This window comes from Rosa chinensis, chromosome 7 (assembly GCF_002994745.2).
Source record: "Rosa chinensis cultivar Old Blush chromosome 7, RchiOBHm-V2, whole genome shotgun sequence".
NCBI lineage: Eukaryota > Viridiplantae > Streptophyta > Magnoliopsida > Rosales > Rosaceae > Rosa > Rosa chinensis.
In genome coordinates, this window is record NC_037094.1 from 40,254,611 (window position 1) to 40,282,527 (window position 27,917).

Genomic DNA, 27,917 nt, shown 5'->3' on the forward strand with positions numbered 1-27,917 from the left:
TTCAAGAGAGATTTCGTGGAGATTTCTTAGGGAGCTTTTAAAGGAAAGAGAATATGTGTTGAACACAAAAAGCTCTCAAAGGAGTCTAGGTTCGTCCCCCTTTATTCTCTAAATATATTGTTGCCGAAATTGGTGAAGGAAATCAGAAAATATCTCTATATATTTCGGCAAGATTATTTAGGGAATTAATTCTGGAATTTTGTGATTGGTTGCACCACCTCATAGGGCTTATGTGGCACGAAATCATTGGAGGAAATTATGTGGAGGAAGCAAGCTATTGCCGTGAGTTTCTCTAGGGTTTTACACGGCTTGAAGACCTAGAAGCCGTCCCCTATATATTCCTCTCTTCTCTCAACGTCAAGAAGTTCCTAGTTCCATTTTTTACGTTCTACACTTGAGAACTAATTCAGAAAACTCTCTAGCTTAGCCGTGCTCCTCTCCATCCTCTAGGGCAACCACGAAGTGCAAGCAAGGCCAAGGAAGAAGAAGACAAGCCGTGCATACCATCCACCCTCCACCTTGAAGATTGCTTTCGAAATTCAAGAGACCACATCATCATTTCATCCATCTCATCTTCATCACGGTGTAATCCGATTCTCCTTGTACCTTTGCTTTGTAATTTTCGTTGGTTTGCCTTAGTTGACACTTATGTATGAACAAGTATTGATTTCTGAAATTTTATGATTAATTGTTAATTTTCAGATTCATATATTGTGATTTATGGTTGCTTTTGTGTAAGTGTTTGATTGAATTTGCATGATAGAAATCGTTTGTATGATAATCTTGAATGGTTCGAAACATTTAGGGTTTTTATGTGAATGTTGCTACGAATTTGAGAACATGAATCAACTTTTTGGTTTTGTGTTCTTGAATCAACAAGTAGTAAAGGTTTTGTACAAAAACCGAAATTTAATCAAAGGAGATTGCAATTAGGTGAACTTTTTCATACTAAGTTGCACATTTGAATTGATAGCCTTTCTAGATGCTTAATGCGTTGAACATGACATGATTGACTAGCTTTCTAGGGTTTGATTGCATGTTTGATAGAATTAATCTAGGTGCTTTCACTTAGGTTAATTAGCATTGAAGTAAAATATGGGAAATTGTTTGCTTAGAACGTTTCACATGATCAATTCCTCTTGCATGACTATGATGAACAATGATGAACTTGAATTAACTTTGATTATAAATTCCGATTTGATCTTTGTTCGTGCATTTCATTTGCATTTTTATGTTTTTGCATTTTAATTGTTTTCTTTACTTAGTTTAATTTCCGAAAATCAAAACCAAAAATCCCCCTAATTTCGTAAATATGTATATATTTTGTTATATTTTTGTAAATATTATACTTTGTTTTAATTTTAATTGTTTAATTGTTTGATAATGACAGGTGTACCTTCAATCCCCGGAATAGAACGATCCCTATTTATTCTATACTACTAATGACATTTCAGGGTTAAATTGGTCGCTTCCTAAAAGAGACACCATGTCACATCATATCTCTTCAAGAGAGCCTCAATCGTCCTATTGCAAAAATGGGATCCACCATCACTAATGAGAACTCTAGGCATTCCAAACCTGCTAAAGATGTTAGACTTGATAAAATCTGCAACAACCTTAGAGTCATTAGTTCTAGTGGCCTTTGCTTCCACCCATTTGGAAACATAGTCCACTGCAAGTAAGATATATATGAACCCAAAAGATGATGGGAAAGGTCCCATGAAATCTATACCCCAAACATCAAAGATTTCAACAGTTATGATATTAGTCAAGGGCATTTGATCTCTAGGGCCTAGGTTTCCTGTTCTTTGGCATTTATCACAAGTTAAACAATAGGCATGTGCATCCCTAAACAATGTTGGCCAATAGAACCCAGACTCTAGTACCTTAAGCGCAGTCTTCTTAGACCCAAAGTGTCCCCCACATGCTTTAGAATGGCAAAACGAAAGTATAGCATTATGTTCATGTTCAGGCACACATCTTCTAATCAATTGATCAGAACAATATTTCCATAGGTAAGGTTCATCCCAAACATAGTGCTTAACAGTTTTCTTAAGCCTATCTCTATGAGCACGTGACATGGTATCAGGAATCTTCCTAGACACAATATAGTTCACAATATCTGCATACCATGGTTCACTTACCTGAAGTCTAAAGAGTTGCTCATCTGGAAATGTCTCCACCAGAGGGAGATGATTTTCTGCATGCACCAAGCGACTCAAGTGGTCAGCTACCACGTTCTCACTACCCTTCTTGTCCTTGATTTCCACGTCGAATTCTTGCAAGAGTAGGATCCATCTGATGAGCCTTGGTTTCGCCTCCTTCTTGGTCATCAAGTATTTTAAAGCTGCATGGTCAGTAAAGATAGTAACTTTGGTACCAAGTAAATAAGAGCGAAACTTCTCAAGGGCAAAGACAACTGCAAGGAGCTCTTTCTCTGTGGTGGAGTAGTTCATTTGTGCATCATTGAGAGTCCTTGAGGCGTAGTAGATGGCATAGGGTAGCTTGTCCTTCCTTTGCCCCAAAACAGCTCCAACTGCATAGTCAGAGGCATCACACATCAACTCAAAGGGCAAGGACCAATCTGGAGGTAACATGATGGGGGCAGACGTCAACAACTCCTTAAGCTTGTCAAAAGCTTCTTGACACTCCTTGTCAAAGTGAAAGGGCACATCCTTCTGGAGTAGTTGACATAAGGGTCTCGAAATCTTAGAGAAGTCCTTGATGAACCTCCTGTAAAAACCTGCATGGCCAAGGAAAGAACGAATCTCTCTCACAGAAGTGGGAGAGGGTAAGTGACGCACAATATCCACCTTGGCCTTATCAACCTCTATACCCCTAGCAGAGACAATATGTCCTAGAACTATTCCTTGTTGAACCATAAAATGGCATTTTTCCCAATTAAGTACAAGGTTAGTTTCCATGCAACGTTTCAAAATTATCTCCAGATTATTAAGACAATCATCAAAATTCTTTCCAAAAACTGAAAAGTCATCCATGAATACCTCTATGATTTTCTCAATATAATCTGAAAAGATACTTACCATACATCTCTGAAAAGTACCTGGAGCGTTGCAAAGTCCGAAGGGCATACGTCTATAAGCAAACGTTCCAAAGGGGCAAGTGAAGGTTGTCTTCTCTTGGTCTTCATTTGCAATTGCAATCTGGTTGTAACCAGAGTATCCATCCAGGAAGCAGTAGTAGTCATGTCCAGCTAGGCGCTCAAGCATCTGATCAATGAATGGCAGAGGAAAGTGGTCTTTCCTTGTAGTTGCGTTGAGCCTCCTATAGTCAATACAAACTCTGTGGCCTGTGACTGTCCTTTGAGGCACCAGTTCATTATCAGCATTCTTGACCACAGTGATCCCAGACTTCTTGGGCACGACCTGAACTGGGGAGACCCACTTGGAGTCAGAAATAGGGTAGATTACCCCACAATCAAGGAGTTTGATAACCTCCTTCTTCACTACTTCCATCATTGGAGGGTTGAGACGACGTTGAGCCTCTCTAGTGGGTTTAGACCCCTCCTCTAGAAGTATTCTGTGGACACAAGTTGTAGGGCTGATTCCCTTGATATCCGCCAATGTCCATCCTATGGCGGTCTTGTGTTGCTTCAACATTTCCACCAACTTCTCTTCTTGTGGAGTCGTCAGTGCAGAGGACACAATCACTGGTAAGGTCTCCTTGTCCCCTAAGTAGACATACTTCAAATGGTCTGGAAGAGGTTTTAGCTCTAGTTCTGGGGCCTGGACCACTGAAGGTAAAGTCTTGTTAGTGGATAACTGAATGGACAAGGGAGAAACAGACTTACCTAGATAGGGAGATGCCTCAAGGAAGGAGACGTTTTCAATGATTTTCTCCTCACAAGTGTCTCTCAACTTGTCCTCTGGAATGGTGATTCCTTCCTTTGTATAGCCTACCCCACTCTCAAGGGTACTGACTAAGGTATCCTCATGCATAATGTCAAACATTTTCTGCGCAAGTTCATCCAAAATATCAGTAGAAAAGCAATCATGAACCTCTAGGGGATACCTCATGGCTTCAAAAATGTTAAAGCCAATAATGTCACCATCGAACTCCATTGTAAGTGAACCTTCATACACATCAATCTTCGTCCTAGCTGTCCTTAAGAAAGGACGTCCCAAAAGCAATGGAGTTGAACTTACAGGGGAGTCCTCCATTTCCAACACATAGAAATCAGCTGGGAAGATAAGATGGTTAACCTGTACAAGCACATCCTCCAACAAACCTCTAGGGTATGCATTGGATCTGTCAGCTAACTGAATGATAACGTTGTCAGATTTAAGTTCCCCTAGACCTAGGGTTTCATAAACAGAGTAGGGCATAACATTAACAGATGCATTCTCACTTAAATCTGGAGTTACCAATAGTACAAGGAATAGTAAAGCTTCCAGGATCCTTACACTTTGGAGGAATCTTCCTCTGAATCAGGGCAGAGACATTCTCACTTACCTTTACCACCTCCTTTTCACGGTTTACTCTCCTAGTAGTGCAAAGCTCTTTGAGGAACTTGGCATACTTAGGGACTTGCTTGATGGCCTCTAGGAGGGGTAGGTTCACTTGCACCTTCTTGAAAGTTTCCAAGATGGCTTGGTCACTTTGATCCTTCTTAGATTGGGCAAACCTGCGTGGGAAGGGCATGCAAGAAGTAGAATGGTTAGCAATAACCGAATTTGTTAAGTTAGAATTACTACCTGATACTTCCGGTTTTGCCTTTAACGGTGAGGACGCCCTTGTCTCTTCCTTGGACGTTGCAGGGTCCTTCTCAAGACCCAACTTGGTGGGGTCTTGGTCTTTCTCAATTTCTATGCTCACTTGGGCCTTCTTGGGTTGCTTTGGTTGATCCACAAATGGTCTTCCACTCCTTGTAGTAACAACTGATGCATTCTCCACATTAGGGTTAGGTATTGTATTACTAGGGAGCTTGCCAGTCTCGTGGATCTTGCTCATGAAATCCACAACTTGACCCATTTGCTTCTTGAGCTCTGCAATGTCCTTGGTGTGGGTCTGTTGTCCTTGAATCAAAGCCTGTGTAGAGTTTGTCAAGGCTTGGGTAGAACTAGTCAAGGCCTCCAACGTCTTGTCATAGTGAGACATTGAAGATCCTGAATTTTGTTGAGGAGGAGGCATGTAAGGCCTTTGAAAAGATGACCCTTGGAATGAAGGCCCTTGTGGACGTTGGAAATTCCCTCCAAGAGGATTCTGAACGTTATCATTGTTGGTCCACTTGAAGTTGGGATGGTCCCTCCATCCTGGGTTGTAAGTATTGGAGTACGGGTCATGTCTAGGACGTTGAGGTCCTCCTTGATATCCTCCAATAGCATTTGCAGATTCCCAACCTCCATTTTCATTAAGTTGGGGGCACTGATCTGTAACATGCCCTTGCATAGAGCACACCCCACAAGCCATTGTTGCACTTGATCCCTTGGAACTTACCACTTGGTTCATGAGGAGGGTCAGCTTATTCAGTTGATCTTCAATGGCAGTATTCTTGCTCATCTCATGCACCCTACGAGTAGAGTGTCCTACCCCCTCATATTGTTGAGAGTTTAGGGCACGATTAGCTATAAGTTCCTTCCCAACCGCAGGTGACTTATCCACAAAAGCTCCTCCAGCTGCAGCATCAAGCATTTGCCTTTCCAAGGGTAAGAGTCCCTCGTAGAAACATGTAAGTAGGGTCTCATCCTTCATCTGATGTTGAGGACATTGTGCAAGTAAGGAGTTGAACCTTTCATAGTAGGCAGCATAGGACTCATCATGAGCTTGCTCTATTCCACTAAGCTTCTTCCTAAGTGTGATGACTTTTGAAGCTGGGAAGTATTTTTCCAAGAAGGCCTTTCTCATTGTTTCCCATGATGTGATACGTCCTGCAGGGAGTTCATATAGCCAATCCTTGGCTCTATCAGCTAGAGAGAATGGAAATGCTCTCATCTTAAGAAGGTTCTCATCTGCTCCTTGTGGTTGCATGTTTGCACAAACAGATTGGAATTCTCGTACGTGCTTATTAGCATCCTCCATATTAAGTCCATGGAAGATAGGGAGCTTGTGCAACAATCCACTCTTAAGCTCAAACTCTGCCTGTCTTCCAGCTGCAGGGGCAGGGTATACTATGCCTGTAGGGGCCCTCCTTCAACAGTTGCGGTGGAGAGTTCCCTAATAGATGCCATTCTCTCTTCTTCGACTTCTTCAGGTGGTGGTGAAGGTGGTGGTGTAGAGTTGGACGAAATCACAGGTGAAGGTGAACGTGAAGGAGGAGATGGACTCGGTGTAGGTGATGTAGACTCCTCAGAACAGTAGGTCCTCTTCCCTTGCTCGTTAAATGTGTACTCTTTGTATGTTGAAGGAGAAGGGCTTGTGAACTCAAGGAGTGAAGGACCCTTCAAACGAGCGAGCCTTGCTTCAATTTCCTTTATTGTAGATGGTCTAAAAGGCTCGGTCATTCATAGGATTCCTGAACATCATCAAAATTCACAGAAGTTAGCAAAGTATAAAGTAAACTAATTACAAATTAGTGATTTATACATCAACTTTACTATTCATGACTTTACTATTTATGATTTATACAAGTATAAAATAGAGTATAAATTAAAAACTATCCACAATCTTTTCACAAATAAACCACGTAAGAAGTTTATACAAGTATAAAATGTACAACACACACAATTTACAAGTGGAGGATATGTTCAAGTATCTTATTATCTTTACAAAATAAAGTTAATATCTCAATTGATTACAAGTTGTAAGTCGAGCCCAATAGAAACCACTACTATTGGTGAGATACGATCTAGGGATAGTCGTCTAGACATAAGTCGCTTTCCTTTGTTTCAGAAGGCTAGATGGCCAGATTAAGAGGTAAGTGAGAGGGAGGACTCATTTTGGTGACACTACGGAGGCTACTCCCTCATTGAGGTTTACGCACAGTCTATAGTATCTCTGAGATCCAATTTGAACCCATCACCCAGGGTCTCAACCTAAGACACCACCTATATGCCCCTTACTCAGCTTGAAAAGAACTCATGTGTTAGACAGTTCTCCAAATGCTAATAAAAGCCGCCCTCAACTTCAAAAGACCTTAGAAAGGCACTAATGAAGGGTTAAGGCCAATATTAACAAGAGGGCCCTTATCTACTCATACGATTTTACACACTTATAACAATCAAAAACTTAACAATATTCACAATTAATTCTTTAAATTTCTTTTGTTTAACAAAATTTGACACATTGTAAACACAACTTTTACACAACAAAACGTCACACTTTGTACACTTTTTTTTTTTTTTTTTCCTTCTTCTTTTTTTTTTTTTTCGAAAATACTTACAAATATTTGTTTTTCTTCCTTTTCTTTACAATTATTTTCAACACTTAGGTACGGGAACAGGGAGTCTCGATGTGCAATGGGACTGAAACAGCTACCCTTTTCAAGACTATGTTTAATCCAATATACCTTAGTGAATCACAATATTTTCATTTGTTATAAATACCATTGATTTCAAATTCAATTCCAAGCGGTAAATCAAGAGGACGTGCGGCCCAAGTATAGTCGTCAAGACACTAAGTCCCTCTTACATCCTTTGGGCAACCTTACTGAAATGGCCAGGTAGGGGAGGACGAACACAAGAGGTAGGATCCATTTTGGCATAGGCTACTCCCTCATTGAGGTTTACGCCCATTTGTAAGCACTTCTGAATCCAAAAACCAGTCATGAGCGTTGTCCCCTTCCTAGACACCATCCCACATAGGCTATACTTACTTGGATATAAAAGGTCCTAAGTGTGAAGACAGTTCAATGAATGTTAATAAAGGCCGCCCTCAACCTTAAGGGACCAGAACTAGGTACCAATAAGGGGTTTAGGCCAATATTAATAAACACGACTTCACCTATTCCTTCTTTAATTTACAACTTACAATTAAAATTCGTATTCAACAATATAAATAACAACCTAAGTAATTAATTAACTAATTAACTAACAAATTATGAACAATTAACAAGTAAGTTTTTTTTTTTTTTTCTTTTCGAACACAACATAAAAACAAAACATATATTCACATATTTAGCAAGTGATTTTTCAATCCCCGGCAACGGCGCCAAAAATTGATGTGGCTTTTGTTGAGCGACCAATTTAACCCTGAAATGTCATTAGTAGTATAAAGTAAATAGGGATCGTTCTATTCCGGGGATTGAGGGTACACCTGTCATTGTCAAACAATTAAACAATTAAAATTAAAACAAAGTATAATATTCACAAAGGTATTTACAATTATAAACATTATTTACGAAAATAGGGGGAATTTTTGGTTTTTGATTTTGGTTTTCGAAAATTAAACTAAGTTAAGAAAATAATTAAAATGCAAAAACATAACAAATACAAATGGGATGTGAGAACAAAGATCAAAGTCGAAACTCATGATTAAAATTGAATCAAGTTCATCATTGTTCATCATAGTCATGCAAGAGGAGTTGATCATGTGAAACGTTCAAAAGCAAACAATTTCCCATATTTTACTTTCAATGCTAATTAACCTAAGCGAAAGCACCTAGATTAATTCTATCAAACATGCAATCAAGCCCTAGAAAGCTAGTCAATCATGTCATGATTAATGCATTAAGCACCTAGAAAGGCTATCAACTCAAATGTGCAACTTAGTATGAAAAAGTCCACCTAATTGCAATCTTCTTTGATTAAATTCGGTTTTTGTACAAAACCTTTACTACTTATCGATTCAAGAACACAAAACCAAAAAGTTGATCCATGTTCTTAAATTCGTAGCAACATTCACATAAAAACCCTAAATGTTTCGAACCATTCAAGATTATCATACAAAAGATTTCTATCATTCAAATTTAATCAAACACTCACACAAAAGCAACCATAAATCGCAATATATGAATCTGAAAATTAAAAATTAATCATAAAATTTCAGAAAACAATATTTGTTCAAACAATTGTGTCAACTAAGGCATAACCAACGAAAATTACAAAGCAAAGGTTACAAGGAGAATCGGATTACACCGTGATGAAGATGAGATGAATGAAGTGATGAATGGACTCTTGAATTTCGAAAGCAATCTCCAAGGGTGGTGATGGATGGTGTGCACGGCTTGTCTTCTTCTTCCTTGGCCTTGCTTGAACTTCGTGGTTGCCCTAGAGGATGGAGATGAACACGGCTAGGCTAGGGAGTGTTTCTGATTTTTTTTCTCAAAGTGTAAATGCAAAAGTGTGGAACTCCTTGACGTTGAGAGAAGAGAGGAATATATAGGGGACGGCCAACTTGGTCTCCAAGCCGTGAATTTCTTCTTTATTTTCCATGGAATTAATCTGAAAATGCCACATAGTTTCCTCCAATGATAGCTTGCCACATAAGCCCTATGAGGTGGTGCAACCAATCACAAAATTCTCTTTTAATTCCCTAGAAATATTGCCGAAATTCCTTGAGATAATTTCTGATTTTTCTTGTTTAATTTCGGCCAACTTCCTTTAGGAATTCTAGGAATGAATCTAGACTCCTTTTTAGCCGTTTCTTGGTTCCCACCTTTTTCTCTTTCCATAAAACTCTCTTAAAAAATATCTTTGCCGAAATCTTCTAGGTTCTTCTTTGATTCACACGGCAATTCTCTCTCCTTCCTTGTATTTCTCACGGCAATCCCTAGCTTCTCTCTCTCTTTAAACGGCAAAGGCTCAAGATAACTCTTCCAAGAATATCTCATTCCAAGAAAATCTCCCTAGAAAATCTCCACCGAAATCTTCTTATTATTTTCTGATTTTCCACGTCATCTTCCTTGTTTCTCTCTAGGATTTCACGGCAAAACATCTTTAGGGCTAGGGTTTGCGTCACAAACCCTAGTTCCATGGGCCTTTGTGGGCTTTTATCCAAGTAGCCGAAATTCCAACAAGTCTTGAGAGTTTTTGGGCCTCCATGCGTCACCTCTATGCCATGTCATCATCTAGAGTCTTCAAGAAGCTTCTCTCATGCCATGTCACTTTATTAATTCGATCTCCATTCATGGTTGGCTCAAGAGTCTTGTTTTGGCAAGCTTTCCTTTTCTGGACCGGGTTTCCTGGTTGGACTAGGAAAACTTCTTTTCTTCATTTCTGCTCATTTGTGCTTCCCTTTGTACTTCATCTTGTCTCCCTCCAACGTTGGCTATCTTCTCTCTCCATTTGTGAGCTCATTTCAGCTCATTTGTGACAAGGACCTGAAAATAGAAACTAGTAAGAAAAATAGAAACTTTCCTAAAATGAAAAATGGCAACTTTCCTAAACTGAAAATGGGAAACTTTCTAAAAAATGATAAATAGAAACTACTGAAAATGGAAACTTTCTACAAATAGGAACTTTCCCAATCAAAGAATGGAAACTTTCCTAAACAGGGTTTTATTAAGGAAATAACGCAGAAAATGCAGGGAAAAGCAAGTAAAACGTCGCATTAAAATGCTCCTATCATAGTCGCCTAGACATAAGTCGCTTTCCTTTGTTTCAGAAGGCTAGATGGCCAGATTAAGAGGTAAGTGAGAGGAAGGACTCATTTTGGTGACACTACGGAGGCTACTCTCTCATTGAGGTTTAGGCCCCTATTGGCTACTCCCACATTGTGGTTTACGCACAGTCTATAGTATCTCTGAGATCCAATTTGAACCCATCACCCAGGGTCTCAACCTAGACACCACCTATATGCCCCTTACTCAGCTTGGAAAGAACTCATGTGTTAGACAGTTCTCCAAATGCTAATAAAAGCCGCCCTCAACCTCAAAAGACCTCAGAAAGGCACTAATGAAGGGTTAAGGCCAATATTAACAAAAGGGCCCTTATCTACTCATACGATTTTACACACTTATAACAATCAAGAATTTAACAATATTTACAATTAATTCTTTTCTTTTGTTAGACACAATTTACACAAAACTTTCAAACAAGAACAAACAAAACGTCACACAAATTTTATTTTTATTTTTTTCTTTTTTCTTTTTCTTTTTGATGCGCCTGAAAGCAAGCGCATAATTTAACCCTGAAATGTCATTAGTAGTACATAATAAATAGGGATCGTTCTATTCCGGGGATTGAGGGTACACCTGTCATCGTCAAACAATTAAACAATTAAAATTAAAACAAGGTATATTATTTACACAATATAGACATATATAAACATTATTTACGAAAAAAAGGGGGGTTTTTGTTTTTGGTTTTCGAAAATAAAACTAAATAAGTAAAACAATTAAAATGCAAAAACATAAAAACACAAATGGAATGAGAGAACAAAGATCAAAACCGAAACATATGATTAAAATTGACTCAAACCCTAATATTGTTCATCTAAGTCATGAGAAAGGAGTTGATCATGTGAAACATTCGAAAGCAAATGAATTCCCATTTTTTACTTTTCAATGCTAATTAACCTAAGCGAAAGCACCTAGATTAATCCTATCAAACATGCAATCAAACCCTAGAAAGCTAGTCAATCATGTCATGTTTAACGCATTACACATAGAGAAAGGCTATCAACTCAAGTGTACAACTTAGTATGGAAAAGTCCACCTAATTGCAATCCTCGTTAATTAAATTCGATCTTTGTACAAAACCTTTACTACTTTGATTCAAGTTTACACAAAACGAAAAGTCGATTTCATGTTCTTAAACCTAGCACCAATTATATCAAAACCCTAAGTGTTTGCAACCACATAAGATTAAAATACAAAAGTTATCTATAACGTAAATTTAATTAAACAAACCCACATAAGCAACTCTCGAATCACAATAATATGAATCTGAAAATTCTCAATTAATCATAAAAATTCCAGAAATTAATATTTGTTCAAACACATATGTCAACTAGTTCATAACCAACGAAATTCAAAGCAAAGGTTACAAAGGAGAATCGGATTACACCGTGAGATGGGGATGGTGATGAACGATTGATGTGGTTGTCTCTTGAATCTCGAAAGCAAGCTTCAAGGTTGGAGATGGATGATGGATGCTCACGGCTATGCTTCTTCTCCCTTGGCCTTGCTTGAACTCGTGGAGATGACTAGAGGATGGAGAAACTCACGGCTATGCTAAGAAGATTTTCTGATTTTTTTCTAAAGTGTAAATTGTATGGGGGAGAGGAACCCTTGACGTTGAGAAAGGGGGAGTTTTATATAGGAGCATGGCTAGGGTTCACAAAGCAATCAGAATTTTCCACATAGCTTCAACCAATGATAATTCGCCAAGTAAGCTTGTGATGTGGTCCAACCAATCATAGAATGCCAAGTAAGCCTTGTGATGTGTTCCAACCAATCATAATTCTCTAAAATACCTCCCTAATATTTAATTGCCGAATTTCCTTGAAATTATTCTGATTTTCTTCATGAATTTCGGCCAACATTCCTTTAGGGAATTTAGGGATGAATCTAGACGCCTTTTTAGCTTTTCCTTGGTGCAAACATATTTTCCTTCCATAAATATCTCCCTTGAATCTCTCTTTGCGTCATCTCCTTGATTATTTCTGATTTTCATGTTGGCAATCACACCAATTTACTCCTCCAACAATATTTCTTTCCATAAAAATTTCCCAAGAAAATCTCCTTTGATTTATTCCACGTGAAATTCTCAATCAATCACCTTAATTCCCACGTTGTCACCTTGTTTTTCCTTAAGTATTACACGGCAAATTTAATCCCCAAGGAAAATATATTTTCCTTTCTTTAAAAAAACTCTTCCTTGATTCTCTCCTTGCCATGTCATCTTCATGAAGCTTCTCGTTCCATTTATGAACTCAATTCAGCTTATTTATTCCAAAAACATGAAAATAGAAGCTTTCTAAAATAAGAAATGGAAACTTTCTTAAACTAAAATGGAAACTTTCTAAAAATGGAAAATAGAAACTACAAAACGGAAACTTTCTACAATTAGGAACTTTCCCATTTGAATAATGGAAACTTTCCTAAACAGAGTTTTATTAAGGAAATAACGCAGAAAATATAGGGAAATAACAGTTAAAACGTCGCATTAAAATGCTCCTATCACTTTTTCTTTTCTTTTCTTTTTTTTTTTCTTTGTACGAAAATACTTACAAATATTCTTATTCTTTCCTTTTCTTTACAATTATTTTCAACACTTAGGTACGGGAACAGGGAGTCTCGATGTGCAATGGGACTGAAACAGCTACCCTTTTCAAGACTATGTTTAATCCGATATACCTTAGTGAATCACAATATTTTCATTTGTTATATATATCATTGATTTCAAATTCAATTCCAAGCGGTAAATCAAGAGGACGTGCGGCCCAAGTATAGTCGTCTAGACACCAAGTCCCTCCTACATCCTTTGGGCAACCTTACTGAAATGGCCAGGTAGGGGAGGGCGACCACGAGAGGTAGAATCCATTTTGGCATGAGCTACTCCCACATTGTGGTTTAGGCTCATTTGCACGCACTTCTGGATTCAAGAACCAGTCATGAGCGTTGTCCCCTTCCTAACCATCCCACATAGGCTATACTTACTTGGATGAAAAAGGTCCTAAGTGTGAAGACAGTTCAATGAATGTTAATAAAGGCCGCCCTCAACCTTAAGGGACCTGGACTAGGTACCAATAAGGGGTTTAGGCCAATATTAATAAACACGACTTCACCTATTCCTTCTTTAATTTACGACTTACAATAAAAATTCGTATTCAACAATATAAATAACAACCTAAGTAATTAACTAACTAATTTTTGACAATTACAAAATAATTAACAAGCAAAATTTTTTTTTTTTTTTTTTTTTTTTTTACGGTCACAATATAAACAAAACACATATTATTCACAAAGTGACAAATGATTTTTCAATCCCCGGCAACGGCGCCAAAAATTGATGCGCTCGAAAGCAAGCGCATAATTTAACCCTGAAATGTCATTAGTAGTATAAACTAAATAGGGATCGTTCTATTCCGGGGATTGAGGGTACACCTGTCATTGTCAAACAATTAAACAATTAAAATTAGAACAAAGTATAATATTCACAAAGATATTCACAATTATAAACATTATTTACGAAAATAAGGGGAGATTTTGTTTTTGGTTTTCTTTTGCCGAAAATAAATACTAAGTTAACTAAATAATTAAAATGTAAAAACATAAAAACACAAATGGGATGTGAATACAAGGATCAAAGTCGAAACTCATGATTAAAATTTATTCAAGTTCATCATTGTTCATCATAGTCATGCAAGAGGAGTTGATCATGTGAAACGTTAAAAGCAAACAATTCCCCATATTTTACTTTCAATGCTAATTAATCTAAGTGAAAGCACAAAGACTAATCCTATCAAACATGCATTCAAGCCCTAGAAAGCTAGTCAATCATACATGTTTAACGCAATAAGCACCTAGAAAGGCTATCAACTCAAATGTGCAACTTAGTATGAAAAAGTTCACCTAATTGCAATCTTCTTTGATTAAATTCGGTTTTTGCACAAAACCTTTACTACTTATTGATTCAAGAACACAAAACCAAAAAGTTGATCCATGTTTCTCAAATTCGTAGCAACATTCACATAAAAACCCTAAATGTTTCGAACCATTCAAGATTATCATACAAAAGATTTCTATCATGCAAATTTAATCAAACACTCACACAAAAGCAACCATAAATCGCAATATATGAATCAGAAAATTAACAATTAATCATAAAATTTCAGAAATCAACAATTGTTCAAACATATGTGTCAACTAAGGCATAACCAACGAAAATTACAAAGCAAAGGTTACAAGGAGAATCGGATTACACCGTGATGAAGATGAGATGAATGAAGTGATGAATGGTCTCTTGAATTTCGAAAGCAATCTTCAAGGATGGTGATGGAGGTAGTGCACGGCTTGTCTTCTTCTTCCTTGGCCTTGCTTGAATTTGGTGGTTGCCCTAGAGGATGGAGAAGAGCACGGCTAGGCTAGAGAGAGTTTCTGATTTTTTTTCTAAAGTGTAGAATGTAAAGAATGGAACCCCCTTGACGTTGAGAAGAATGGAGAATATATAGGAGCACGGCCTCCTTGGTCTCCAAGCCGTCCTTTTTTCTGAATTTCTCACGGAATTAATGTAGTCATTCCACATACTTTCCTCCAATGCAAGCTTGCCACATAAGCCCTATGAGGTGGTGCAACCAATCACAAAATTCCAATATTAATTCCCTAAATAATCTTGCCGAAATTCCCTTGATATAATTTCTGATTTTTGTAGTTTAATTCGGCCAAACTTCCTTTAGGGAATTAAGGAATGTATCTAGACTTCTTTTGAGCTTTTCTTGGTCTCCACCTTTTTCTCTTTCCTTTATTTTCTCCCTTGAATATCTCCTTGCCGAATTCTCTAGGGTTTTCTTTTAATTCACACGGCAAATTCCTTCTTTTCCTCTTGGCTTGGACGGCAAAAGATATTCTAGGGTTTATCTCTTGATGAATTTCCATAAAAATAGCCCTAGAAAATCTCCCTAGAAAATCTCCTTTTAATTTCTGATTTTTGGGCGCCACTTCCTTGTTTCTCTCTTCATCTTGGACGGCAAAACTCCCCTAGGGTTTATTCATGCGTCAAAAACCCTAGTTGCATGGGCTTTTGTGGGCCTTTTATCCATTTGCCGAAAATCCACTTCATTCTTGAGAGTTCATGGGCTTCCATGCGTCACCTTTATGCCATGTCATCATCTAGAGTCTTCAAGAAGCTTCCCTTATGCCATGTACTTCATTAATTCGATCTCCACTCTTGGTTGACTCAAGAGTCTTGTTTTGGCAAGCTTTCCTTTTCTGGACAGGGTTTCCTGGTTGGACTAGGAAAACTTCTTTTCTTCATTTCTGCTCATTTCTGTGGCTCATTGTTTCTCATTTTTGCTCCCCTTGACTTTCGCAAGCTCCTCTTTCCATTTATGAGTTCATTTCCACTTTTTAGCTCCGAGGTCCTGAAAATAGAAACTAGTAAGAAAAATAGAAACTTTCCTAAAATGAAAAATGACAACTTTCCTAAACTGAAAATGGGAAACTTTCTAAAAGTGAGAAATAGAAACTACCGAAAATGGAAACTTACTAAAAATGATAAATAGAAACTACAAAAATAGAAACTTTCTACAAATAGGAACTTTCCCAATCGAAGAATGGAAACTTCCCTAAACAGAGTTTTACTAAGGAAATGACGCAAGAAATGTAGGAAAAAGCAAGTAAAACGTTGCATTAAAATGCTCCTATCAGATTCCCCCACACTTAGCTTTTGCTAGTCCCTTAGCAAAATCACACCAAGACACAACGAAAATTAAAGACTTGACACAAAACAGACTCTATAGCCCTTCAACTTTTTGTCTCAGCAATCTCTTACTTTCACAACACCAAGATTAGCACTTCACCAAGAATAAATGTTTAGGCATTCGAGAGTTAATTTAAACACATAATCTTCACAGACACAAGTAGGACTTGGTTGTAACAATGGTGATGGGTTCTGTTAAGCATGTTTCAAACAAGTTTGATTCAAATCCTCACAAGGTATATCCACTCTTTCTTCTCTCAGAATTCAAGGCAATGCTTAAAAGCTTATACACTCAAGTATATGTGAAAGATAGCAAGTATATCACATAATGTAAGAAACGAAAGCACATGTATAAATTTCTTTTAAAGATCTCATGAAGGATACCAACTACTTGCACAGATGGACCCAAGCCATAGGTTCAACTCTTGTAACTCATCTCCACATCAAGGGCTGTCCCATCTTAAGGATCAAGAAGGTCTTCTCAAGGGTTGTAATGGGTTAAGGCTCAAGGTTTAAGGAAATGAAAGGTAAGGATTTATCAAAGTGTCCTAAAAACCTAGCAAAGCATATGTAGATGTAGAGACCTCAAGAAATCCACCCAGGCATTGCAAAAACGTCACTTTCCCTAGAGGTAACATAAAAGGGGCCTAATGTCTTCATGTTGGGCCCAATCTTCATTGTAAACTTCCCCTGAACTATAGTGAATGGACAAAGGCCAAATTTTTCTTTAGTTGGCCTTCATTTCAAAGCAGACTCCAAAATCACTAAGTATGGGGGACTAAAATCCATAAATATTTCTTTCTTTTCTTTTCTAGCCGTACACAATTTTTTTTTTGTCTTTTTCATTTCTTTTTTACGGCTTTCACATATTTTTTTCTTTATGGACAAGTCTACCCCCACACTTGAACTTTCACCTCTTCTCACTTTTCATCCTTAGCACCAAACCCACGTAGTATGTCTCAAAAGATTTCTCCACTAAGTTCTTAGAACAAAGGGTAGGGTTGTAACTATACTAAGCTTCATGGTCAAGGGTTTTAAGGGTGATGAATGAAAAGGCTTAATGTAGGCTCAAAAGGGGTTTATCTAAGGGAGTCCCACGACGGGCACAATTGGGGACACAAGTTCATTTGGCAATGGTGGTAATTCCTAGGTTGCCTCTATATGAGCTACTCCCACATTGTGGTTTAGGCTCATTTGCACGCACTTCTGGATTCAAGAACCAGTCATGAGCGTTGTCCCCTTCCTAGACACCATCCCACATAGGCTATACTTACTTGGATGAAAAAGGTCCTAAGTGTGAAGACAGTTCAATGAATGTTAATAAAGGCCGCCCTCAACCTTAAGGGACCTGGACTAGGTACCAATAAGAGGTTTAGGCCAATATTAATAAACACGACTTCACCTATTCCTTCTTTAATTTACGACTTACAATAAAAATTCGTATTCAACAATATAAATAACAACCTAAGTAATTAACTAACTAATTTTTGACAATTACAAAATAATTAACAAGTAAAATTTTTTTTTTTTACGGTCACAATATAAACAAAACACATATTATTCACAAAGTGATAAATGATTTTTCAATCCCCGGCAACGGCGCCAAAAATTGATGCGCTCGAAAGCAAGCGCATAATTTAACCCTGAAATGTCATTAGTAGTATAAAGTAAATAGGGATCGTTCTATTCCGGGGATTGAGGGTACACCTGTCATTGTCAAACAATTAAACAATTAAAATTAGAACAAAGTATAATATTCACAAAGATATTCACAATTATAAACATTATTTACGAAAATAAGGGGAGATTTTGTTTTTGGTTTTCTTTTGCCGAAAATAAATACTAAGTTAACTAAATAATTAAAATGTAAAAACATAAAAACACAAATGGGATGTGAATACAAGGATCAAAGTCGAAACTCACGATTAAAATTTATTCAAGTTCATCATTGTTCATCATAGTCATGCAAGAGGAGTTGATCATGTGAAACGTTAAAAGCAAACAATTCCCCATATTTTACTTTCAATGCTAATTAATCTAAGTGAAAGCACAAAGACTAATCCTATCAAACATGCATTCAAGCCCTAGAAAGCTAGTCAATCATACATGTTTAACGCAATAAGCACCTAGAAAGGCTATCAACTCAAATGTACAACTTAGTATGAAAAAGTTCACCTAATTGCAATCTTCTTTGATTAAATTCGGTTTTTGCACAAAACCTTTACTACTTATTGATTCAAGAACACAAAACCAAAAAGTTGATCCATGCTTCTCAAATTCGTAGCAACATTCACATAAAAACCCTAAATGTTTCGAACCATTCAAGATTATCATACAAAAGATTTCTATCATGCAAATTTAATCAAACACTCACACAAAAGCAACCATAAATCGCAATATATGAATCTGAAAATTAACAATTAATCATAAAATTTCAGAAATCAACAATTGTTCAAACATATGTGTCAACTAAGGCATAACCAACGAAAATTACAAAGCAAAGGTTACAAGGAGAATCGGATTACACCGTGATGAAGATGAGATGAATGAAGTGATGAATGGTCTCTTGAATTTCGAAAGAAATCTTCAAGGATGGTGATGGAGGTAGTGCACGGCTTGTCTTCTTCTTCCTTGGCCTTGCTTGAATTTCGTGGTTGCCCTAGAGGATGGAGAAGAGCACGGCTAGGCTAGAGAGAGTTTCTGATTTTTTTTCTAAAGTGTAGAATGTAAAGAATGGAACCCCCTTGACGTTGAGAAGAATGGAGAATATATAGGAGCACGGCCTCCTTGGTCTCCAAGCCGTCCTCTTTTCTGAATTTCTCACGGAATTAATGTAGTCATTCCACATACTTTCCTCCAATGCAAGCTTGCCACATAAGCCCTATGAGGTGGTGCAACCAATCACAAAATTTCAATATTAATTCCCTAAATAATCTTGCCGAAATTCCCTTGATATAATTTCTGATTTTTGTAGTTTAATTCGGCCAAACTTCCTTTAGGGAATTAAGGAATGTATCTAGACTTCTTTTGAGCTTTTCTTGGTCTCCACCTTTTTCTCTTTCCTTTATTTTCTCCCTTGAATATCTCCTTGCCGAATTCTCTAGGGTTTTCTTTTAATTCACACGGCAAACTCCTTCTTTTCCTCTTGGCTTGGACGGCAAAAGATATTCTAGGGTTTATCTCTTGATGAATTTCCATAAAAATAGCCCTAGAAAATCTCCCTAGAAAATCTCCTTTTAATTTCTGATTTTTGGGCGCCACTTCCTTGTTTCTCTCTTCATCTTGGACGGCAAAACTCCCCTAGGGTTTATTCATGCGTCAAAAACCCTAGTTGCATGGGCTTTTGTGGGCCTTTTATCCATTTGCCGAAAATTCACTTCATTCTTGAGAGTTCATGGGCCTCCATGCGTCACCTTTATGCCATGTCATCATCTAGAGTCTTCAAGAAGCTTCCCTTATGCCATGTACTTCATTAATTCGATCTCCACTCTTGGTTGACTCAAGAGTCTTGTTTTGGCAAGCTTTCCTTTTCTGGATAGGGTTTCCTGGTTGGACTAGGAAAACTTCTTTTCTTCATTTCTGCTCATTTCTGTGGCTCATTGTTTCTCATTTTTTCTCCCCTTGACTTTCGCAAGCTCCTCTTTCCATTTATGAGTTCATTTCCACTTTTTAGCTCCGAGGTCCTGAAAATAGAAACTAGTAAGAAAAATAGAAACTTTCCTAAAATGAAAAATGACAACTTTCCTAAACTGAAAATGGGAAACTTTCTAAAAGTGAGAAATAGAAACTACCGAAAATGGAAACTTACTAAAAATGATAAATAGAAACTACAAAAATAGAAACTTTCTACAAATAGGAACTTTCCCAATCGAAGAATGGAAACTTCCCTAAACAGAGTTTTACTAAGGAAATGACGCAAGAAATGTAGGAAAAAGCAAGTAAAACGTCGCATTAAAATGCTCCTATCAGGATGGCGAATTAAGCCATCCTTGTTTCTCTCGGTGGCATGCCAAGTTAAGGCCTTTGATGTTTCAGTTGATTGAAACATTCTTTTGAACCTAGGAATAGGAGGGAAATACCATAACACTTTTGCAGGGACTCCCTCTCTTTCTTTCTTATTTTTGCATTTTTTCCACCTAGATGTACCACATGTAGGACAAATAGTGTCATCGGCATATTGTTTTCTGTACAGAATACAGTCATTAGGGCATGCATGTATTTTGGTGTAATCCATTCCTAATGCACTCAAACTCTTCTTTGCTTCGTACACAGAGGAAGGTATCTCGTTTCCTTCCGGCAGATACTCAGCAAAGGCAATCAACCAGTCCGAGTAAGCCGAATCATTCATCCCATGCTTGGCTTTCAAGTTGTAAAGCCTCACAAGCACATTCATCTTGGTGTGCCTATTGCAACCAGGGTACAAGGGTTTGTTGGCATCGTCAACAAATTTCTTGAATTCATTACACTCACTCGAAAGCTCCTCATCCTCAGCACCTTCCAACTCCACATCACTATCTAATTCTACTTCATAATCTGCCCTCATGTTACCCTGTACAGAGTCAGATTCAATTGGCCCTGATTCAAGACTTTCACTATCCTTATATGATCCCGACTCCACTACAACCTCCCCATGTTCTGTCCATTTCACATAATCTGTGTCAATCCCATTTACAAACAAGTGATCCTTTATCACTTGTGCAGAAAAATCTTTCACATTTCCACACTTTGTGCAAGGACAACAAATACGGTTAGGGTCTCTAGCATTTCCCAAAGCAAACTGACAAAACTCTGCCACCCCTAACTTATATTCATGAGATCTCCTATCAGCATGCACCCATGACCTATCCATCTACATTAAACAAAAACCACAAACCAAAACTACATCATCGAGCAACAAAACCCCAATCACATATCATGCAAGCATTCACTAAGTTCCATAAACTCTACCAATTCAAACTCTGGTACTCTTAATCACCGACAGCAGTTTATTTACATATATACATGCTCCAATATCAGGCAATGAGAAAAAAAAAATATCGACATATATTCAGGCCAAGCAAATTCAATAACAAGGACAACAGAATAGCATAATATATATAGAAAACAAATCGATATACATTTAGGGTAAGAAAATCCAATAACAAGACAGAACAGTATGCCACAATATATGAAGAAAAACAAATCGATACACATTTAGGCTAAGCAAATCCAAAAACAAAAATGCAAAAAAAAAAAAAAAAAATTAAAGGAGGTTCATGAACAAACACATATCATATTCTCCATTGGGAAAAGCTATGCTAAAACAACATCCAAACAATTCTCCAATAAGAACATTAACTGCAGATGTAGTATATATGAACCAAACCAGTCCTACACATTTCACCTGAACAAATCCAATGATACCATGATATATATTAAGCATAGAACAATAGATTTCAACAAATTAAAGCTTCAAAACAAATTTAATAGCAGTCCACAAATTCAACAGTGAAGCTCACAGTACTCACCAATCCAGCTCCAGCAATGAATACGAACAATAGCAGTGAAGCTCAGTGCACGAGTCCAACTCACTCTACAGCTTCTTCCAACTCCACCAGATATATATGCCTTAATTGTGCGGCTGCTGAGAATAATAAACAAGGCCATCAGATTTAGGAAGAAAGGTCAACAACTCCTAGCTTCCATAATGCATGACTAGACAAGACCTAAATGAAATTTGTTCAATAAAACCACCAGCGCTTACTACTCAAAGGCCATAGTTTTTTTGTAACCTATTGGCATTCTTGAATAAAGACTAGAATCTGCAGGATTTGGAAGCTTGTACAACATGTTTTGTTAATGATACGTGCAAAAGCAATCGCCAATTTAAACCCTGAAAATGTCGAGCGTTAGTATAGGATAAGCAGGGATCGTTCAAGTCGGGGATTGAGGGTGCTAACATGTGAGCAACAAATTAAAAGAAAGAATATACAAATTCACACGAAAATTATAAGAACATATACAAGTTAAGTTAGAATTAAATTAGAAATCCATATACAACACAAATACAAACAACAAATTCTAGTTAAATTCTAACTACACAAATTCATGTATAACACCTACACAAATTACTATTCACGAAAACACTATGATAGGAGCATTTTAATGCGACGTTTTACTTGCTTTTCCCTGCATTTTCTGCGTTATTTCCTTAATAAAACCCTGTTTAGGAAAGTTTCCATTCTTTGATTGGGAAAGTTCCTATTTGTAGAAAGTTTCTATTTTTGTAGTTTCTATTTATCATTTTTAGTAAGTTTCCATTTTCAGTAATTTCTATTTTTCATTTTTTAGAAAGTTTCCATTTTCAGTTTAGGAAAGTTGCCATTTTTTTCATTTTAGGAAAGTTTCTATTTTTCTTACTAGTTTCTATTTTCAGGACCTCCGAGCTAGAAAGTGGAAATGAACTCACAAATGGAAAGAGGAGCTTGCGATCACCAAGGGGAGCAAAGATGAAGAACAATGAGCCACAGAAATGAGCAGAAATGAAGAAAAGAAGTTTTCCTGGTCCAACCAGGAAACCCTGCGAAAATGAGGAAAGCCCACCTATGAAGTTTCCAACGTTACTATGAAAAAGAAATGGAAAAATAAAGTGTTGTGACGTTGGAAGATGACATGGCATAGAAGTGACGCATGGAGGCCCAAAAACTCTCAAGACTTGTTGGATTTTCGGCTAATTGGATAAAAGCCCACCAAAGCCCATGGAACTAGGGTTTGTGACGCAAACCCTAGCACTAAAGTTGTTGTTGCCGTGAATTTGCAAGAGAGAAACAAGGAGGTGGCGTCCAAGAAAATCAGAAATTAAAAGGAGATTTTCTAGGGTTATTTTTATGGAAATAAATCAAGAGATAAACCCTAGAGACTCCTAGCCGTCCAAGCAAGAGAGAAACAAGGAATTGCCGTGCAAAATAAAAGAGAAACCCTAGAGAATTCGGCCAAGGGATAATGAAGAGAGAAACTAGGGTTTTGCCGTGTGGAAAATCAGAAATTCAAGAGAGATTTCGTGGAGATTTCTTAGGGAGCTTTTAAAGGAAAGAGAATATGTGTTGAACACAAAAAGCTCTCAAAGGAGTCTAGGTTCGTCCCCCTTTATTCTCTAAATATATTGTTGCCGAAATTGGTGAAGGAAATCAGAAATTATCTACATATTTCGGCAAGAATTATTTAGGGAATTAATATTGGAATTTTGTGATTGGTTGCACCACCTCATAGGGCTTATGTGGCACGAAATCATTGGAGGAAATTATGTGGAGGAAGCAAGCTATTGCCGTGAGTTTCTCTAGGGTTTTTACACGGCTTGAAGACCTAGAAGCCGTCCCCTATATATTCCTCTCTTCTCTCAACGTCAAGAAGTTCCTAATTCCATTTTTTACGTTCTACACTTGAGAAATAATTTAGAAAACTCTCTAGCTTAGCCGTGCTCCTCTCCATCCTCTAGGGCAACCACGAAGTTCAAGCAAGGCCAAGGAAGAAGAAGACAAGCCGTGCATACCATCCACCCTCCACCTTGAAGATTGCTTTCGAAATTCAAGAGTCCATTCATCACTTCATTCATCTCATCTTCATCACGGTGTAATCCGATTCTCCTTGTAACCTTTGCTTTGTAATTTTCGTTGGTTATGCCTTAGTTGACACAATTGTTTGAACAAGTATTGTTTTCTGAAATTTTATGATTAATTGTTAATTTTCAGATTCATATATTGCGATTTATGGTTGCTTTTGTGTGAGTGTTTGATTAAATTTGCATGATAGAAATCTTTTGTATGATAATCTTGAATGGTTCGAAACATTTAGGGTTTTTATGTGAATGTTGCTACGAATTCGAGAACATGGATCAACTTTTTGGTTTTGTGTTCTTGAATCGATAAGTAGCAAAGGTTTTGTACAAAAACCGAGTTTAATCAAAGAAGATTGCAATTAGGTGGACTTTTTCATACTAAGTTGCACATTTGAGTTGATAGCCTTTCTAGGTGCTTAATGCATTAAACATGACATGATTGACTAGCTTTCTAGGGTTTGATTGCATGTTTGATAGAATTAATCTAGGTGCTTTCGCTTAGGTTAATTAGCATTGAAAGTAAAATATGGGAAATTGTTTGCTTTTGAACGTTTCACATGATCAACTCCTCTTGCATGACTATGATGAATAATGATGAACTTGAATCAATTTTAATCATGAGTTTCGAATTTGATCTTTGTTCTTGCATCCCATTTATATTTTTATGTTTTTGCATTTTAATTATTTTCTTAACTCAGTTTAAAACTAGAAAACCAAAAATCAAAAATCCCCCCTTTTTCGTAAATATGTATATATTTTGTTATATTTTTGTAAATATTATACTTTGTTTTAATTTTAATTGTTTAATTGTTTGATAATGACAGGTGTACCCTCAATCCCCGGAATAGAACGATCCCTATTTATTCTATACTACTAATGACATTTCAGGGTTAAATTGGTCGCTTCCTAAAAGCGACATCACACTATTCACGGAATTAAATTATATTTTCAGATTATTTACATATTATTTAAGTTTACATGCTATCTAAAAATCCTAAAATTAATTTTATATATTTACACAAACAAGAAAACATGAAGATGGGGGGTTTTTTGAAGATTGAAAAACATAAAATTTCGAAAACATTAAAAGATTAAAAACAAGAAAACATTTTATTTACATAGGTGGGAAAAGAAGGATTTTCGAAGAACAACTTATCAAGAACCATTCAAGAACAACATATTCATGCATCCCTTTATCTTTCTTTTAATTACCATGGAAAGATATCAACCAAGACACAAAAGATCAAAGCAACCAATGTCCCTTTTAACTTTCTTCCTTAAGTCAAATTGAAAATCAAATCAATTTTATTTTGAAAAGTTCGATATCAATAATGAAAAATCCCGTTTTCAAATCATTAAGTTCAAGAAAGAATCAATAGACATGCAAATCCAAGGGCGTCAATACTCATCATCACATGCATAACCTGGTTTCGACTCAAAGCAAGCCTTTACTACTTATTCGAATTAGAGTTACAAAGCATAACCTAATCACTAGCAAGTTACATGCAATTCTTCCTAATTGTTTGTCAGACTTTGAGAATCGTTAACATGTACTGAAGCATAAAACCAGATCAACAATCCATATATTCGGCAATTAATCAAGACAAAGGACACACAAACACATCAATCATGAAAAGAACATCAAAATTATACTTCGAAAACAGTTTTGTCACATCATAGTTTCGGTTTACACAACAGATTTTCCAAAGCAGAAATTCTAACTACAAGAAAGCAAAAACCGTGAAAATACATGATGAGATTATGGTGTGGACAACCCTTGATCACGTCCCAAGGTCCAAAGCAGATCCAAGATGGTGCACAAGTGAAGATCACGGCTAGGAAGGTGGATGGTCACGGCCTTTCTCCTTGAAGATTGCGAAACCTGAAAACTAGAGAGAATGAGTGAGAATACGAAATTGTGGAGAAAATTCTGAACCTTGAAACGTCTAATACACAAGGTATATATAGGAGAACGTCTCAAGGCACTCCCAATTCGTTTCTACTTGGTTTCTCTTAGTTTATGTTGATTTAGGACTCCTTTCTCACGAAACAGATTTCCGGCAGGATTGACCTCAGTCCACTAAAACGGCCATAACTTCCTCTAGAAAATAGTTATTGACTAACCGTAAAAATCTCTGGAAACTAGACATCCGTAGCTTTCCAACCATATAAAGATCATAATTTTCTGAGCTCTGAGCGATTTTTGACACTCCGTTGAAGTTGACTGATCTGCACAGGCAGATTTCCGAATCTGTATTAGTTTCGACTTTTAAAGCACAACTTAAGTCCAATTCGGTTTTCCTTCACATCACATGCCCCTCACATGCCTTCCACGCCTATTCTGAAGTAGAAACGTCAATAACCTTCAAGAATCCTCAAGAATCTCATGAAATTCCAATCCTTACTCAACAAGAAGTCCAAATTCCATATTGCTTTGTAATTCGAATCTCTTGTTGCTTCCTCTTCCATGTGCACGGCATATGATCTTCTTGAGACTTCTAGATGCTTCATGATCGTTCCATAGCTCTCCTAGTATGAGTAGAACTCCATATGCAAGTAGGTTTCCTAGTTGAATACAAACTTCTTTTCTGCGATTCTTCTACACTCTTCCGGAACCTTCTTGAGCAATCCTTATCCAACAGGGACTCCTTATCACACTAGGATTCCTTATCTGAGTAGAATTGGGTTTCGCTGTCCAAGTAGAACTTCTAATTTCCGCGACTTAAGAGTTTGAATCCAAGTCAGCTTCTGATTCCTACTCCAACTAGGATTCCTTTTCCTAGTCAAACTGGGAGAACTTCCATTTCTTCACTTCTTTCCATTTTTGCGCCACTTGTGCCTCCCTTAGCCGTTTTTGGACCTTGAAACTCCATTTTCACCTGAAAAACACTAACTAAGTTAAATTGATCAAGATAAAGGAAATAGCTAAGCAAAATATAGGGTTTAAACATTATAAACGTCGCATTTTATGCTCCTATCAGTTAAATGCTGGCAATTCTAGATATTAGTAGTGTTGCTATGCCGTAGTTTTTTTAAATGAGGACTTTGAAAATACTTTCAGTCAAGTTCCCTAACAGCCTTGGGAGGGAGTAGAGTTTAAGTGGTTCAAACTTAACATTTGAAGTCACAATATTGAACTTTCAAAAGCAACAACATTGACCCTAGACTGAAACAGTTTCGATGTATAGTCTATGAGACCACTCTTGGTAACCGGATGACAGTTCTACATCTTTTATGTCTTCTAAGTTTAGTAATCTAATTATGTCTCGACAAGCTAAAACAAATTTGCATCATGTTCAACACTGCATCACATGATCACACTATCCTCATGCATCTTTCACAACAGTAGATGATAAACACATAACAGCAGTGAAACATTTGTAGAGTCAAAATGTGGGGTAACTAACTAGCACTTGAATGCATGCATAAAACAACCATTCACTTAATTTCATTTTTTTTTAGCCTTCTATTGGTATTTGAGTCTTTTGACATTCTCCTCTTCCACCCTATCAATTCCCAAGAGAGATAAGACTCTTCATATGATTGTAGGAAGAAAGGTCTTAAGCACATATATCATAGGACTCCCTTCTTCCCTAAAAACTAGCTTTTACCACATTATTTCCTCCCGTTAGTAATAATCACATCACTTTCTATAAGCAAGATTAGCATGAAAAAATTCATTGCAAGCCAATAAAACTCATTCTTCCCTGTCCCAACAAGAAGAAACTGAAAAAGAAAAGCTCAGAAAACTAGTTCCAACCAAATAGATACATGTTTTTAAAGTGCATATTCACAACTTGCTTTTCGTACACTATCATACCTGAGGTGAAAAACAAATATATCCAAACTTCAAAACGATATTTGTACACAAAAAAACAATTAGGCCTGTTTTGAAATGCTGTCCTTGACTTATGGAATACTAATTGAAGAAAAATCACCACATTTTCGGTTTGGAAAGTAAGATTCACATTCAACATTCAAGCAATACAAGCCAATGGAAACTGAAAGTCACCATGATACTCTACACTTTCAATATTGTAACCAAACCCTCTATTTTTCCATGA

General features: G+C 37.0%; 1 protein-coding gene across 1 annotated transcript in view; it reads right to left on the reverse strand.

Annotated features, from left to right (window-relative positions):
* The window catches only part of LOC112177922, a gene marked incomplete at its 3' end in the record, with an annotated part of 128,197 nt that overhangs the window by 31,459 nt on the left and 68,821 nt on the right, over positions 1–27,917 (reverse strand). Inside the window, exon 7 of the mRNA XM_024316159.1 lies at positions 2,482–3,221. Coding sequence (XP_024171927.1) covers positions 2,482–3,221 — 740 coding nt within the window. The remainder of the gene's footprint in view (positions 1–2,481; positions 3,222–27,917) is intronic.